At 42.6% G+C, this 17187-nt stretch overlaps 2 protein-coding genes across 2 annotated transcripts; one reads left to right on the forward strand and one right to left on the reverse strand.

Annotated features, from left to right (window-relative positions):
- The first annotated feature begins 561 nt into the window (after positions 1 to 561).
- On the forward strand, positions 562 to 11668 carry LOC100841766. Its single transcript, XM_014897249.2, has 28 exons — positions 562 to 842; positions 944 to 1142; positions 1240 to 1391; positions 2300 to 2419; positions 2507 to 2638; positions 2792 to 2978; positions 3080 to 3257; positions 3627 to 3748; positions 3851 to 3942; positions 4151 to 4187; positions 4377 to 4437; positions 5212 to 5360; positions 5499 to 5569; positions 5649 to 5819; positions 5929 to 5997; positions 7068 to 7166; positions 7246 to 7335; positions 7992 to 8067; positions 8148 to 8253; positions 8350 to 8425; positions 8623 to 8802; positions 9464 to 9586; positions 9680 to 9763; positions 9837 to 10021; positions 10119 to 10257; positions 10347 to 10406; positions 10511 to 10615; positions 10965 to 11668. Exons 1-28 carry the CDS (start codon positions 687 to 689, stop codon positions 11076 to 11078), a joined length of 3333 nt encoding a protein of 1110 aa, XP_014752735.1. The 5' UTR covers positions 562 to 686; the 3' UTR covers positions 11079 to 11668.
- A 1820-nt stretch (positions 11669 to 13488) lies between these two features.
- On the reverse strand, positions 13489 to 14608 carry LOC100833035 (protein LURP-one-related 11). The gene has a single exon (XM_003561600.4). The coding sequence runs from the start codon at positions 14358 to 14360 to the stop codon at positions 13596 to 13598; it is 765 nt and encodes a 254-aa protein (XP_003561648.2). The 5' UTR covers positions 14361 to 14608; the 3' UTR covers positions 13489 to 13595.
- Positions 14609 to 17187: the final 2579 nt, after the last annotated feature.

Raw genomic sequence — 17187 nt, forward strand, 5'->3', positions numbered from 1 at the left:
TATTTTATGTAGTACAGATTTTTTTTTTTTGACATTGGATAATTTGTATGCAAGGTTTATTGGTGACTAGACTAGTCACCGGAGTACATTTGAGCAAGGCAAACAAGAAGAATGCAGGGAGATAAGTCTCCTCACCGCTCAAAAGAAGGAGAAGAGATGAGACCCCACCCCAGACGGCCACACCACGGTCTGTATGCCAGGTCAACGTCCCGAAACGGGCGAAAGTCGGCAGGAGCTGCCGAAACGAGAGCCCCTAAAATCGAATCGGCTTAACTTTGCCGTTTTAAAGTTAAACCCCGCCCGAACCGCCAATAACTCAGCTCGCCCTCAGCCCCTTGAGTTCCCGTCCGTCCCCGATTCCTGAGCACAAGCAAGAGAACACCACACGTCCCTGATAAAAATGTGCGGAAGGAAACGCAGGGAGCACCCCGGGCATATCCCGTAATCGCGCGCCAGCCCTCGACAGCACAGTCTAACCTGTCGCGCCGCTGCCGTATCATTGGTGGTCGCCGCAAGCGCCGTCTATTATATTGCCCACTAATCCCTCCTTCGATTTCCTTCTCGCTCGCCTTTTTTCCCCGTCTCTCTCTGTCCGCGACGCAACGCAACGTTTTGGTTCCTTGCTTTCGTCTCGTCTTCCTCCTCTTCTTCCCTCTCGCGTCGTCGTTGTTGCCGATCCGCGAGGGATGGTCGACACGAGGCGGAGCGCCGCGGCCAAGCGCCCGGCGGACGGCGAGGCGGAGGAGGAGGTCAAGGGGTCGCCGCCGCCGCCGGAGCAGGCGGGGCCCGAGCCGGCGGAGGCCCAGACGTCCGGAGGGCGCAGGGCCGGCAAGCGCGCCAAGGTCCGGATCTCCTCCTGCATGCGTCGCTCTGGGTTTCTGGTCGGTTTGTTCCATCTTGATCTGTCGTTCGTTCGTTGCTGACCCGACGCCGTTGGTGACAGGTCGCGGCGGTCGAGGAAGATACCACGAAGGCGACGGCGACGGCGACCGCGGGTGCCGCGGCAGATGGGGCTGAGGCGGCTGTTGTCGGCGGTCCGACGGTCGCACCACCGGACACCACTGGGCTCCAGGCGCTGACCGGCGCGATGGACAGACTGGAGGCCTTTCTGAGGTCCGGGGAGGCGGCGTCGAATTCAGATGGTAGGAGCCTCCCCTTCTGTTGTTCTGGTGGCGGCCAGGACGTCAGTTTCAAAGCTGGGGCCTTGGGTCTGACGAATTTTCTCGCTCCCTCGCGCAGGGCATAAACGTGGCGCTAATGATAAAGATTTATCAGCAATGTTGAAGAGGGCCAAGGATTTGTCGGCCAAGGCGACCTCGAATAAACGCCAGGCCGCAGTTGGCAACAGGCGGCTCGAGCCCTGGTGCAGACTAATCTCCCAGTATGCCACGGTGCGGCTTGTTTCCCATGTTTATTTAGTCGCTCAAAACTCATGAAATTGAATTCCTTTGGATGAGAAGAGTGGCCGTTCTCGTTTTTGTGCCCTGAGTAACTAATTACTGACAGGAATACTTTCTGTGTCAATATTATCAACAACACCATGCTAATTATCTATCATGCGTACTGCCCTACTGTAAAACCTCGGCTTCCCTAACTGAATAGGTTGTTGTGCGAAACACTTGTTTCTTTGTTGAATAAATTGCAATCTGAAGTCTTTATTTCGACACTGTTACATGAAATACCCGGTAGCCCATGTTAAAAGATAGTATATCACCAACAAGTTAAATATTGTTTGCTGAATTCTACGTTCCTTTTTATGTATGTTTTTAGAATGTCTTCTACAGGCCTGGAGTCACATGCTTGGCAACATCTTGATATAAATATCTTTAGTGTCTTAGTTCTGACTCGAGATATACTATAATCTATAAATTCGTTGTTGTGTTCCCAGTTGAGTCTGCTAGAGATGTCTAATTTGCATTATGTGATATTCTCTCAGATAACTTGTTAATCTTGATGATCATATCTTTGGAATCATTTCTTAAACCTGCATTACTGTTAATGTGGGCATACAGTTGGTTCTTAATGTTTGGGCACAGATGTTCTTGCTACTTCTTTAGCCTTGGTGTAAACTTCCTGCTCTATTGAATCACATTACTACTGCAATCTTTGACATATTCAGTTCGGATGTAGGGCTGTTATTGTACAAAACTTGGATTTAAGTCAATCCTTCAAGTTTAATTGGCAAAAATATTTCAACTTTTATTATTTTAACTAAGAGTGTCTACAAAATACTTGGCAAATTCATCATATATTGGCAGCTTCTCATTTAGTTTACTGCATTTCCCTTGGTTTTGCGCAGGATCCTTCCCTTCCTATTCATACCTCCTATTTCACTGTTGGTTATGGAGCGCATTATGATTTGAGACTGGGCGAGTCATCTACTAGCTCACTTGTTTGTAGACTGAAGCACGGTACTAAGGTATTTTTGGAAAATTTAGTACTTCCCGTGTTATGCACTTGATAAACCTCTTACTTACTTCTCTTTGTATGTTGAATTTGGTACTAGCGAGGTGCTCTCCTTGAAATCAATGAGCCCAAAGTTGTTCGTGTAAATGGAAAGGCTTTGGACAAAAATGCTAAAGTTACCTTGAGTGGTGGGGATGAAATTGTCTTCATTTCACCTGTGAGGCGTGCCTATGTATCCTTTTATATATTGGCTATTAAGGGTTCTGTACAAGGGCTAGATGATGGAGCTTGATTGTACTAGACTTAGTTTACAAATAATATGAAGTGGTAAGCAGTGGTTAGACAAAGAATGATTAGGCGTTGAAAATCCTTAATTCAGTGATAGATATTTCAGCAACATCCGCAGGATAAAGCAAGCACTTCAGCGTTTTCCTCTACTTGCAGTAGTATTCATCAGGGGCAACATTCACTTATCAAAGATATACAGGATCATTTGTCATCTAAAGGACCCAAAGTACCATCCTTCTACTTTGGTAAAAGCCGACCTCCATTGACTCCGTTGATGCCTATTGGTAAGACTAATGTTTAAATTTGCACCTTATTTATTTATTTTTGCGGGGAAAATTTGCACTTTATTGTGGTATAAAGGATGCTAAGGTAAACATTATTGCAGGATCATCAGCGGATCCAGATATATTTAGTAGTCTGTGTAAAACAATGGAGGACCACCCTAACTCTGAAGAAAATACACTGTCTGCCCGGTCTCAACTATTAAAGGAGGATCTGCAAAATGCAACTTGTGATGCTAATGACATATCCGAGTCATTTGAGAGTTGTCCATATTATCTAAGGTAACTGTATTCATATAGAAATTAAATGTTCAATAATTTATGCTCTTCATTCTTATGATTTCTTGTAAATAGACTTAGTTGATAGATTTGATACTGCTGGTCCTTCGTCCTCATTGTGGTATGGAGTTGGTAGTCTGTGGCCTCTGTTCATCGTAAATTTGAAAGCTTGACATGATACTTGGCTGTTCAGCTCATGTTGCTACCATTTCATCTAGGAAGTTTTATGCTTCTTGCTGTAGATATTACTTTGTGTATTCAATTAGGATTTCTGGAACATGTTCATCATGATCTGTTTGTGACCGCTGATTTAGTTTGTTGATTTTATTTTAGTAACTTTGTTCTAATAGTGATAATTTGTTGTCTTTTTAGCGAGGATACCAAATGTGCTCTCCTGTCGTCAGCATATGTGCATTTACAATGCAAAGAATATATCAAGTTTACCAAACATATATCTTCTCTCGGTCAACGATCTCTGCTAGCCGGTCCTGCAGGTATTTAATGTTCACTTGGTGGAAGCTTGGTTGTATTGTAGCTTTGCTAATTTCACCATGATCTGTATAATTATGTCAAGTGTGGCAACCTATCTTTTACAGGAACTGAGATCTACCAACAATATCTGGTGAAGGCACTTGCAAAACATTTTGGTGCTAACTTGCTCACCGTAGATTCTTCAATGCTGTTTGGTGTAAGCTTCTTAGGACTTGCCAACATTTTCTTATTGACATGACTGTTTTTTCTCTTTTTCTATCTTATATCACTCCCTTTCCTGTAGTTGCTTTGCCAAATTTTTTTTTGCTTTGTGTGATTCTACACCATCAAAGTCCTCAATATTTTTGTTGGTACAATGTAAATCTACACAATAGATAACTCAAAACATATATTTCTTCTTTCAGGGGCAGATCTCCAAGGATTCAGAGTCATACAAAAAGGGTAAGAACACCCATGTATTCTGAAATTATGTAGGCCATCATATTATAGTAGTGCAAGTTTATGGGTGAGCAGTAGTATAAATGAGAGTGTAACATCCACAATCTAGCTGAGCAGGCAGCCAAGCATGGTTCAAAGGTTTTGGTATGTTTTATTGAATAAAGGCCATTAATATTCCATTGTTTTGTTCAGGTGATAGAGTGCGGTACATTGGTTCATTACAGCCGACAGGCATGATCCTGGACGGACAAAGGTAAGGTCATCCTTTAAGATTGGTCCTTCTTGTACTAACCACACTATTGCAGTCAAATGGTAGTCTACTTCAAATGAAATTGTTTCATTCTTTGATTGAACAAACAAAGTAAAGTATCTGGTCAGTTTTTTTTTTTATGTTTGTCTACTGACTTATGACCAAGATTGGTATTGGTGGACTACTGACACCACCAATATATATATCGTATCAAAAGTATCATTTCCACACATATCAGCTGATATAGACCGATTTGTTGACCTATATGGCCGATACTTGATCTGATGTTTCAACCAGTAAGTAGATGACAGTGACAGGGATAATTTCTCTAAAAAATGTGGAAACACAATCATGAATTTATGAAATTATGCATAATTTAGCAAAGATGCATGTGCAATGTACTTATGTCATGGTAAGGATTTGGTGAGTTTTATTTTTTTATTTTGGAATTAACAAATCAAAAAGCATTTTATTTGTACTAAAGTATTGTTATCGTACATTCCATTTCCTAAAAATGCATATGAGTAAAATAACTAAGCAAATGTAGATTTCCCCCCAATTTGACTATGTAGTGTCCGATATTATAAATATATGCCGAAGCCAAACCGATACAAACCCGATATCTGCTATTTACCTTGCTTAGTATGCTTCCTGAGGTTTCGAATATGTGTACATCTTGTCCGTGGAAAGATATGAACTTCTCATGTTTGTTATCTACCTGTATCAAGTGTATTATAATATCTGCTTCTTACTGATATTAAATTGTTTGATATGTAGCCCTCCAGATTTCGGCTCACAAGGTGAAATATATCTCCCTTTCGAAGAAAATAAATCATCAAAGGTTGGGGTAAGGTTTGATAAACAAATTCCTGGAGGCATTGATCTTGGAGGCAATTGTGAAGTCGAACATGGTTTATTTTGTTCAGGTGAGTCTTTGGTGTGTTTAGATATTCTAAAGAAATGACAATAAAGTACATGATGCTACTTGTGCTTATTTTTTGTGGTTATTGCAACACTGCAGTTCACCTACTTATTTAGATTCTTATGCATTGCTATTATTTCAGTTGATTCTTTATGCCTCGACAGTCCAGGATGGGAAAATAGATGTAAACACCCATTTGATGTGATTATTGAGGTTTGTACACATCTTGCATTAATTTAGCCATGATTTGCATGTATGCTCTTTTTGCTTACTAACTGTGCATGTTCTGCAGTTTATCTCCGAAAAAGTCCAGCTTGGTCCTCTGATCCTGTATCTGAAGGACACAGAAAAAATATGTGGAAATAATGATTCTTATTATGGTCTGAAAAGCAAGCTAGAACATTTCCCAGCAGGTGTTTTTATTGTTGGTTCTCATATCCAGCCTGACAGTCGCAAAGAGAAGGTATTGTTTGTGAAGTTTGTCTATTTGTAATTTACTAGTGCTCCTTCTAATTTTTTTTATACATTGTTAACATGCCACTTATAACTAACATAGATACTTCTACATGTAGGCAAATGCTGGATCTCCTTTCCTTTCAAAGTTCCCATACAGTCAAGCAATACTTGACCTTGCATTGCAGGTAGCATTTAATTGTGCCGAATATTACCATTGTATTTACAGATTGTCTATATTTGTGACAAATATTAGTTCTTGCTGTATTAGAAATACTGGTTTTTCTTTGGGTATTTGTTTCATCAAAAATAGGCGGGCTTCATATTATTACATTTGTTCTATCTTTCAAATTGTGATCCTAAGTACTCCCTCCGTTCCTAAATACTTGTCGCTGTTTTAGTGCAAATTTAGGAACGGAGGGAGTACATGCCATGCAACTATGCATGGCAACTTTGCACCATTTTCCTTTGTATACCTCTCCCTTTGGTAGTGGTGGACCAAAAAATTTTCAATAGGTTTGCACACTTGATACTCCATCCGTTCCATATTAATTGGCATGGATTTAGTACAACTAATATGAAAGGGAGGGAGTAGTTAATATGCACAATTTCATTGTCCTGCACCATTGTTTTGTAACATCACAAACCCAACAAGTTCAGAACACAATTGGATCCATGGGTTGGGATTTCATGATGGGACAGTCAGCTTTGTCTTTTGCTATTTCAATTGTCATCTGTTAGGAGAGTATAGGCTAACACACACGGTCCGAAGAGTCATAAGTAACCAAATGATCAGCAGAGGGGTATTGTGGGCTTTTTCTACAGGGCGTTTTGTTCCCATCCACATGTTGCCACGCCTGCGTAAGCTTAGTGGTCCCACAAATTCTTATGTATGTGTTTGGTTCCTAGCCCTAGCCGTGGCTTGCCATGCTATTATTCATGTGGCCCATGTGTCATATACATAACCTTTTGCCATACTAATTTATTTAGCCACACTTTTCTGGAAACCACACATTGCCTAAGCTTATGTGTGGCATGGTTAGCCAAACAAAACATTAGTGTCATATGTGTCTTGGTTGCTGTGCAAATTTGCATAATGACATGCATTTTGGAACAGAGGTTTCTTTTTATTTTCTCGTCACTCTTGTTTCTTCATTTCACTTCTGTTGTTCTGACTATGTGGTGTGCATGTCATGATTTAGAAGACTTTTCACCACATTGGTGCATTTTATTCTAAAACTGACACAAGGTAATGCAGGACATAGATCGCATAAATGATAAAAACAAGGAAATGTCGAAGGCGATGAGACATCTGACAAAGCTTTTCCCAAATAAAGTTACAATCCTGCCACCACTGGTATGTTACTCGAGTTAATTCGAAAGCATAGTTAATTTAATGTAGTCCCTTATTTTAACATTTGGAACAAATGTCATAGGATGAAATTGAGCTTTCGCGATGGAACCAGATGTTAGATCAAGATGTCGAAGTTCTTAAAGCAAATGATAATACTTCAAAGCTACGCTCTGTAAGTTCGATTTTTTATATTCAATTATGATTGAATATACTACCTCCATTCCTAAATATAAGATGTTCTATCTTTGTCCTAAGTACTTAAAGTGTGACCAAGTTTATAGAAAAATCTACCAAAACTAAAACATCTTATACTCCCTCCGTCCCATATTAAGTGCCAAAATATTACATGTATATAAACGTGCTTTAGTATATAGATACGTCCATTTTTAGACAAATTTGAGTCACTTAATATGGGACATAGGGAGTATTTAGGAACGGAGGGAGTAATTATGGAGTAAACTTTGAGGTTGACTTAAATTGTTGGGTATTGTTTAGTTTTATTTAATCTGCATCTTGTTTGAACTGTTCTTGTTGCTTACCTTGAAGCTGTACGTGGTTTTCTAAATTCTTTACTGTCTTACTCCCATCTCTAGATTTATCTCAAAAGCATGTAAAAAATTCGGAAATTCTACGAGTAACTAGAGGAAACTTTTCTTTTTACCATCTACCCACAGCTAAGCAAATTGGTGCATTTTGATGGGATAATCATTGTTGCTATAATGTTTCTTTAGTTTGGTTACTTCTTGGAATTCAATCGCTAACGTGTTTGTCTTATTATTAATTAGAATTTCGTCGGTTTTAGTAATACCCTTATGCAATTCCTTTCAGTTTCTAACACGGATTGGCATGGAATGCACTGATCTTGAGACAATTTGTGTCAAAGATCGTATCCTTACAAATGAATGTGAGTAGCATTCCTATTCCTCTTCCTGCTAAATTCCAATTTTGTCCAATGACATGATGGGCTGATTGTTATTATTTCAGGTATTGATGCAATAGCTGGTTTTGCTTTGAGCCATCAACTGAAGCACTGTCCAACTACAAACCCAGATCCTTCAAGTGATTTACAGTTTTCCCTATCTTGTGAAAGGTTTCTCATCTAATTTTAGTTCTATTCTAAGTTAGCAATAAATTTTCTTTTTGTTCTGCCCATAAATAACCATTCTACCTTTATTGATCATTGCAGCCTTAAGCATGGAGTTGATATGTTGGAAAGTATCCAATCGGGCCCTAAGAGCAGCAACAAAAGGAAGTCACTAAAGGTGGTATGCTTTCTTATAATATATCTATTTTAGCAAGAATTTTTACTGTTCGAGCATACTTGTACAGTTGTCTCCTTGTAACTAGCAGTTGAGAGGAAAATACTACTGCTCCCAAGCACTGAGCATGCTACAGTACTGCAGTTATATGAAATTTTTAAATGCACATATCTTACTATTCTTCTTTCTTACAATGTCAGGATATTACCACGGAAAATGAATTTGAAAAGAGGCTTCTTGCCGATGTTATTCCTCCAGACGAAATAGGTGTTACCTTTGAGGACATCGGAGCATTGGAAAGTGTGAAGGAGACATTGAAGGAGTTAGTGATGCTGCCCTTGCAAAGGCCTGAATTGTTTTCCAGAGGACAACTTATGAAGGTATATATTATTCATATTCTTTAGGAACTTCCGAGTGTTTATTTTTTTAGATCTGCTTCCTATAGTATTAATAATTTAATATATTGCCTGCCTATGTCATTGAATAAAAATCTAATAAGTTTTTAAAGTTTCACTCCCTCCGTTTCTTTTTGTAAGGCGTATATTTTTCAGCACGAATATTAATGCAACTCCCCTTCCGCATGGCAACTGCCGCATGCTGTTAGCCAGCGCATGGACGAGCAGATTTTCTCACCCACGATTCCTGCCTCTTCTCAGTTTTAGTACTAGCATGCAATGGCAGTTGGGATTTTTTCTGTTAGCCAGCGTGGACTTGCAGGCGCGCGCCTTATATCTAGGAAAGGGATTCAAAATTTTATATGCCTTATAAAAAGAAACGGAGGGAGTACCTAATAGCCCAATGCTTCATACATTTGCTGCAGCCAATGGGACAGTTGATTGTACCCTGTAAAAATTATACTTCTTACCTTTTGGGAGTTGTCCATTTTAATAATCACCTAGTGAACATACCAAAAGCAATTGTACCTATTTGAATAGTAAAAGGTAGCTATTTATTTATGTTTGTCTAATTTTGAATTGGTAGAATAATTTATATCTAAGCTAGTTTGTCAGGAACTGACTGTTGTTAATGCTGTTATGCCAGCCATGTAAAGGAATATTACTTTTTGGTCCGCCTGGCACGGGAAAGACGATGCTTGCGAAAGCTGTGGCAACAGAGGCTGGTGCTAATTTCATAAACATATCAATGTCAAGCATCTCCTCGAAGGTACTCTAGTTTAATAGGATTGGCTGATGTCCATGGTGTTGTTTCTTATTTTGGGCATTTGCTTCATTGTCTCTAAATCACCTGTTGTTGCAGTGGTTTGGTGAAGGAGAGAAGTACGTGAAAGCTGTGTTTTCACTGGCAAGCAAAATTTCTCCATGCGTCATCTTTGTAGATGAAGTAAGCACCCCATAAAGAAAAATCTTTTGTTAGCCCTGGAGAGTGTTGCTCCTTTCTCATGTCCTTTTTTTAGGTTGATGGCATGTTGGGTAGACGTGAGAACCCTGGAGAACATGAAGCCATGCGCAAGATGAAAAATGAGTTCATGGTGAACTGGGATGGTCTACGAACAAAAGATAAAGAACGTGTTTTAGTCCTCGCTGCGACTAATAGGCCATTTGACCTTGATGAAGCTGTCATTAGGAGGCTTCCAAGGAGGTGATTATCATATTTTTCACTCTTAGGATCCATAATCTAATACTAATAAGTTATATAGTTTATTGACTGGCCATTTTCTCGGAAATGTTATATTTAGGTTGATGGTGAATTTGCCTGACGCATCAAATAGAAGGAAAATTCTTAGCGTTATACTAGCAAAAGAAGATTTGGCAGATGATCTAGACCTTGAAGACATTGCTAACTTGACAGAAGGGTACTCAGGGAGTGATCTTAAGGTATTGTACTCTTAATGAATTCTGCAGGACAAGAGCTCCAATTCTACGATGCTCATGTTGATAATTCTCCTTTTGCAATTGTTTCTCAGAATCTTTGTGTGACTGCTGCTCATCTTCCAATTAGAGAGATCCTCGAAAAGGAGAAGAAGGTTAGTTTCATCCTCCTAAGCTTTTAGGTTCTTTCTGTTCTGTTCTCTTTAGGGTTCTAGTATATAGGTGAGTTGAACTTTTTGTGTGCTCTGTCCACCTGCAGGAGAGAACTTTGGCAGAAGCAGAAAATAGACCATTGCCCCAATCGTGTTCTACCAATGACGTCCGTGCCTTGAGAATAAGTGATTTCAAACATGCGCATGAACAGGTAAGTTGCATGAGGAAGTTATCTGTGATACATGAGTATGTAGTATGTGTTTTTTCTCCATGCACTATTGTGTTAGCTGCCAATTACTACCACCAACACATAAATTTTTCCTCTTGATCCAAATTTGCTTTAATTTTTTAATCCAAATTCTAACTCAGAGAAACTTATAATAAGTAGTACACCTAAACCAACCAACACTGCCCGGAAACATGTTTACAGTTTGCCTGAGTGCTATGGTACCCTGGAGAACTAGCTGACCAGGATATGTGAAAATCTGCCGCCTGAACTGTTCATCAGTGCCACGAACATTATGATGCAATATGCTCCTAACTTTATGTGTGACTTGTAGGTTTGCGCAAGTGTATCTTCCGATTCCACTAATATGAGTGAGCTTATTCAATGGAATGATCTATATGGAGAAGGTGGATCGAGGAAAAAGACAACGCTAAGCTACTTCATGTAGCTGATGTTGAGAACATGTACATACACCAGAAACCTTAGCACAAAGCAGCGGCAATTGGATGGAATTGTGGTAAAAAAAGAGAACTGTGAGCATCAAGTCAAGAATGGACGTATTTGGAGAGCGCAATTTTGGGGGATGCAAATCTGATCAATTCTTTGCCTTGATGTGGGTCGTCCATTTCTGTGGTTGGTCAAGATAGTTGACATGGCCTGCAGCTGCAGGTGCTGCTCTGGTAGTGACTGCAGCACATCACCAACCGAAGAAAATAGATTGCATTTGTAGCCTCAATCATGTTCGGGTTAGACTGTAATTTATGGCGTCTGATAGCGGACCGGTTTGGTCCGCCATCGTTTTTCATCAGTTATTGAGAAGAATCATTGTTTAGCTTGCAAGTTGTAGAGCCTGTGCAAGTGTACAGTATGAGCATCAGGCCAATTAACTTATTATTGTTGTCAGGTCAAGGCAATATTCATTTTAGTAACAAGAATAATTTAGTACGTTTGCATGATTGTTTTGGTCTTGTATTGTAACCATCTTCGTCTACTTCTCTTGCATCATAGTATCGCAGATTCTGGCTGTTTACTTTTCTACTGGGAAATCTGTATCCACTGTGCTCTGTCTGAGAAATACACCCTCCGTTCCTAAATACTTGCACTAAAACAGCAACAAGTATTTAGGAACGGAGAGATTAGTTGTCAATGAAAATTTGTCAGAAAAGAGGATTTCTCCAAATAAAGCATCCACTGTCTTTGTCAAATAAGAAATAAATTAAAATGAGTGATATTTTACATGAAATTACAAGTTCGCTTTATGGACTGGAGGAGATTAAAGCTAGATAAACTGTGAACAGCTTATCCTGAAGTAGACTACCACTGAACACTGGATCTTCACGGCGTGGCTCGGGGCAGGGTATCTGAAGTGCTATAGTCAGTGTTAGCCTCCATTCACATATAATTAAACTAGACTCAAAACAAATCACAAGAGTAGAGTAAGTCGAAGAGCACACACGAGATTGTTGCATGCATGCAGTATAAGACACAAGTGATGATATCTACAATTAACCTAGACGCAAGACAAGACGCAAACATAGAGAATGTCGGAAAGCACACATGAGATTGTTGAATGAATGCATGCGCGTACAATTAACCTAGACGCAAGACAAGCCGCAAACATGAGAAGACATAAATGATGATATCATAGAAAAAAGAATTTAAAACAATGCGTTCAAGCATGGACGCTGTTAACACGTTTTAGTCTGGTCATATTGTGAGTAACTTAGGTGGTATCATTCAATGCCACATAAGCATTTGGTTGATGTGGCATATCATTAATGAAAAAAGAGATAGTGCTAGTATCATAATGTGATACCGTGGTAACATAACGTTTTCTAAGGTATGATGTCTCTTATAAATCAATAAATGAGAGCCCTATGATACCATGCATTATGAGGTAGTAACATAGAGTACTTCTATGTTATTCCCAATATGACTAGCCTAAGGCTAGTGGTGATGTAGTTAACATTTTTTGAAGTTATAGAAGTTACCAGCCTAGTGGTGATGTAATTAATACTTTTGTACCATTAAATTAAGTCACCCACGTTTTATAAAAGTTACTATTACAGGAGTGAGTATTATCATCCATTTAGTTGAAAAAGTTATCATCATAATAATGTTCATGACTGTGATGTACTTGTTAAACAACATGGTAACTGTTGCCATCATGCTAATAAAAAGAATAAGTTGGTAACTTCTGCATTACCAGGAATAAAAAATAGGCAAAGAAATGTCGAACTGTACCCCAATTAAGTGGTATAGTTTTGAAGTCCTGCCCGTACAAAGCCAAAGGTGCGAATGGATTGTGAATAACACAAACCATTTGAGCGAGCTATAAAAGAATTTAAGTTTTTAAATATCAATAAAATGCTTGGTCAATGCAAAGGCTGACATCAGGAGCTATAAATCTTGTGGTAGAAAAGCAGTTGTGCCAGGAGACAAACACACGCGCATTCAGACAATATATGTTAGGTTTCAGATTTTTCTTTTCTAAACCAAACTTTAAGCTTGACCATGTTTATTGTGATATAAATATCAACATCTACAATATCAAATAAATACATTATGAAAATGTATTTCATCGCTCCGTCACTGCCTCCACCGCCGCTGCGTCATCGACAATGGTGGTTTCGGATTGCCCTATTTTTTTACCAGCCATGGGTATCAACCGGTTGCGTTTTGAAGAAAAAGCAGGTGATGGACTGTAACAAAAGCTTTAAAAGAATCTAAACGATAAATATAATACTCTCTCCTTTCTGAAACCTTGCTTATTTGGTTTCATCAAAACAAGAGTTGGTCAAATACTTGTCCCAACGCGAATCTAGTACTTGGTGTTTTTGAGAAAACGAGGGATACCATTGTGCTCAATAATCAATCACTATAGCAATTCGTCTAAATTAACAGTAGAAATCTGTTCACACATATTCATGTAAGTAGCGATTCATTACAAGGACACTCTGAGACATCACATGCTATGGTTGATGAGTCCATGCACGACGAGGAGGCCCACGATGAGCTCGCGGTCGACGCCGGGCTCCACGACCAGGGTGAGCACGTCTTCCCCGAGGGACACCCCCGTGGCCGTCAGCTTCCTCTTCACCTCCGCCACGGCCAGCCCCGTGGCCTCGTCCACGATCCTCGACGCCGCCCGCCTGCCGCCGTCCGCCATCTTGTACCGCACGGGCCGCCCGTCGTCGCTTCTGAAGAACTCGCACCGCGGTCCGTGGCGCCACGATCCCCACGCCTTGCTGTCCACCGTGAACCACGGCTCCTGATCCGGCGCCGCGGCGGGCGCCGGGCACCAGCCGCTCCTGTGGCCCTCCCACCTCCCGAACTTCTTCCTGAGCAGCTGCAGCACGACGCTGCCGGTGACGTCCATGAGGCACACGGCCTCGGCGGAGCGGCGGCCGTGCAGGCGGGACGAGGAGCCCCCGTAGTTGTCCACGCGGTACACGACGCGGCCGCACGAGTCGAACACCGTGCAGCCGCTGCCGTTGAGCAGCAGCGACTTCATCCAGATGGTGAACACCTCCCGCTGCGAGCCCGCGTTCGCGTTATTCGCGCCCTCCTCCCCTGCTGAGCCGGCCTCAGCCGCCGATGCCCAATCGGGCGGAGGGCAGGCCGATGGCGAATCGGGCGGCGGCGGCGGCCATGGGGAGGAGGAGGAGTGTACCTTAACCATCGGCGTCAAGAGTTCGGCACCAAGGCACCAACTTACGCCTCGCAGCATCGATCAGTTGCGGGCTAATTGTTTGTGCAAGCTAGTACTTGATTATGTCAGGGCTGGCTTCTTTGTGTTTATATGCAGATTGCAGAGTGGACTGGAGAGGGTGTAGGAGAGACAAGGGAGTACTCCACTAAACGTGTTTCTTTTTAGCGTTGAGTTATTGAGGAGCTCGTCATCCACTAATTGCACATATAATAGTAGTAACCCAGTTACCGCATTTGATTCCAGTCATGCTTAACAAGTTGGCAACTTGGCATGCTTTTATTACTACTCAATATCAAATTCCCCTGTTCATTAATACTCCGTACTCGGAAGATTATATTTCTGTGAGTGCTTACTGCTACTTAAATTATGATTAGTGTTTCTTCTACGAGTGCCGCACGCCGCCAAGGCAATCAGGTCGGCAAATCAACAGTATTTTGAGGGCTGCCGACAAGCACTAGACTTTGGGTTCTGGGTTGGGACAAAATGTACGCTTCAACATGCAATTTTGATGATTGTTGTACATTAATACAACACAGTCTACGGACGACATGTATCTATGCGTCGAGGCACATAGTTCACACCGTCCCGGATGCACCAATGATCGGAGTGAAAGCTATTCTACTCAAAATTCACTTCATATCACTGCATTTTTATTATCATCAGATTATCATACACATAGAATAAAAAAGTAAACAAATCTAAGAAGAACCTAATGAGAAATGATCATATACATTACATAAAAGAGCATACAAATTAAGGGCTAATGTTGCAGGGATTCAGGAATCTAAATTAAGCATGGTTACTCGTTACATGGTGGAGGAGTGTTTGGGTCGGGGTTTGATTCTTTTTTCTTTCTCCCGGCGGATGGCACTTGTGGTGGGATTGTTGTGGCTTGGAAGAGTGGTGATGTCACTATTTTGAACCCGCACCTCTCCGAGAATGCGGTCACCGCTTTTGTCCAAGATGGACAGAGGCTGGGTTGGTGGTTCACGGTGGTCTACGGGCCACAGAGCGATGAGGACAAGGTGCTCTTCTTGCAAGAGCTTAGGAATATTCGTGATCTTCATGCAGGGCCGTGGATCCTGGCTGGGGACTTCTATCTTATTGTCGACCCCAGTGACAAGAGTAACTCGCTCATCAATAGTCAGATGATGGGCCGGTTTAGACGAGTGTTGAGGGATCTTGACCTCAAGGAGCTTTACTTGAATGGTCGGAGGTGCACGTGGTCAAATGAGAGGGAGCACGTGACCTTGGAGAAATTGGAAAGGGTCTTCACCTCCGTGGATTGGGAGTCTAGTTACCCGGACTCCTTCCTCTCTGCTCTTAGCATTGCTACTTCGGATCACATCCCACTCCTCCTCTCGCTGGAGGCCCAATTGTTGAGGGGCCGTAGGTTCATTTTCCAGAGCTTTTTGCCCAAAGTGGATGGATTCATGGATGTGGTTCAGTAGGCTTGGAACGCTGGGCCGACGATTGGTGATCCCTTCAAGAGGGTGGATGCGAGACCGTGGGCTGTGGCGAAACGGCTCCAAAGCTGGAGCGACCGTTTCGTGGGGAACACGAAGCTGCAAATTCTTGTGGCCACGGAGGTCATGTTCCGCTTCGATGTGGCGATGGAGAGCCATGCTCGGTCTACGGAGGAGAGGTCGTTGAGGCGGGCCATCAAGAAGAAGTTCCTTGGCCTGGCTTCTTTGGAGAGGACGATGGCGAGGCAGAGGTCGAGGCTGCTTTGGTTGAAGGAAGGGGATGCCTGTACTAGATTTTTTCACTTATAGGCTAGTCATCGCCGGAGGAAGAACTTCATTTCACAGCTTCTGGTGGATGGGATGATGGTGACGGACCATGAGGCCAAGGCGACGGCGGTGGACGATTTTTTCTCCTCCCTTCTTGGTGCCACCCCGCACCGTGATTTCACGCTGGACCTCGAGGCTCTTGGAGTTCCCACATGTGATCTAACGGGCCTCAAGGCCGACTTTACGGAGGAGGAGATTTGGGCCGTGGTCAAGTCCATGGAGTTGGACAAGGCGCCGGGGCCGGATGGCTTCTCTGGGCGCTTCTATGTGGCCTGCTGGGATATTATCAAGCAGGATGTGGTCGAGGTGTTTCGGGCTATGACTAGGCTCGATGTCAGGGGAATGGAGGCCATTAACAGGGCGTTCATCACCCTTCTTCCGAAGCGGCCGGATGCGAAGGAGGTTCGGGATTTTCGGCCGGTGAGCCTCATTCATAGCATGGCGAAGCTGTTCGCCAAGGTGGTGGCGACGAGGGTGGCGTCCCACCTGCCATGCTTGGTGGGCCCTCATCAAAGTGCCTTCATTAAGGGCCGATGCCTGCAGGACAACTTCATGCTGGTCCAAGGCACGGCGAGGCGGCTGCACAATGCGAGGATTGACGTTGTTCTTCTAAAGCTTGACATCACGAAGGCGTTCGACATTGTGGATTGGGGGTTTCTCCTTGAGACTCTTGAGAGGAGGAGCTTTGGACCTCGCTTCAGGTCGTGGATTTGTGGGCTTCTCTTGACGGCCACCACTCGAGTGCTCATGAATGGAATCCTCGGCGAGCCTACCTGTCGCTGATGTTGTTCATCCTGGTGATGGACATCCTCCACGGCCTTTTCGAGAAGGCGGCGGCGGAGGGCGTGCTCTCCCATTTGGCGGAGCAAGGGTTTCACCATCGTACCTCCATCTTTGCGGATGATGTGGTCACCGTCCTGCGGCCCACTCGGAAGGACCTTTTGGCCTGCTCGGCCATTATCAGCGATTTTGGCGTGGCGTCGGGGCTGCGCACGAACTTTTCTAAGTGCTCGGCCCACCTCATTCGTTGTTCCCAGGAACAGGGCGAGCTT

This window comes from Brachypodium distachyon, chromosome 1, assembly GCF_000005505.3.
Source record: "Brachypodium distachyon strain Bd21 chromosome 1, Brachypodium_distachyon_v3.0, whole genome shotgun sequence".
In the NCBI taxonomy this organism is placed as follows: Eukaryota; Viridiplantae; Streptophyta; class Magnoliopsida; order Poales; family Poaceae; genus Brachypodium; species Brachypodium distachyon.

Coding starts and splice junctions, on each gene's coding strand:
- LOC100841766 (XM_014897249.2), top strand. CDS start 687: ATGGTCGACACGAGGCGGAGCGCCGCGGCCAAGCGCCCGGCGGACGGC. Junction 7,336..7,991: donor ATACTTCAAAGCTACGCTCT/GTAAGTTCGATT, acceptor AATTCCTTTCAG/TTTCTAACACGGATTGGCAT. Junction 8,068..8,147: donor TCGTATCCTTACAAATGAAT/GTGAGTAGCATT, acceptor TTATTATTTCAG/GTATTGATGCAATAGCTGGT.
- LOC100833035 (XM_003561600.4), bottom strand. CDS start 14,360: ATGCTGCGAGGCGTAAGTTGGTGCCTTGGTGCCGAACTCTTGACGCCG.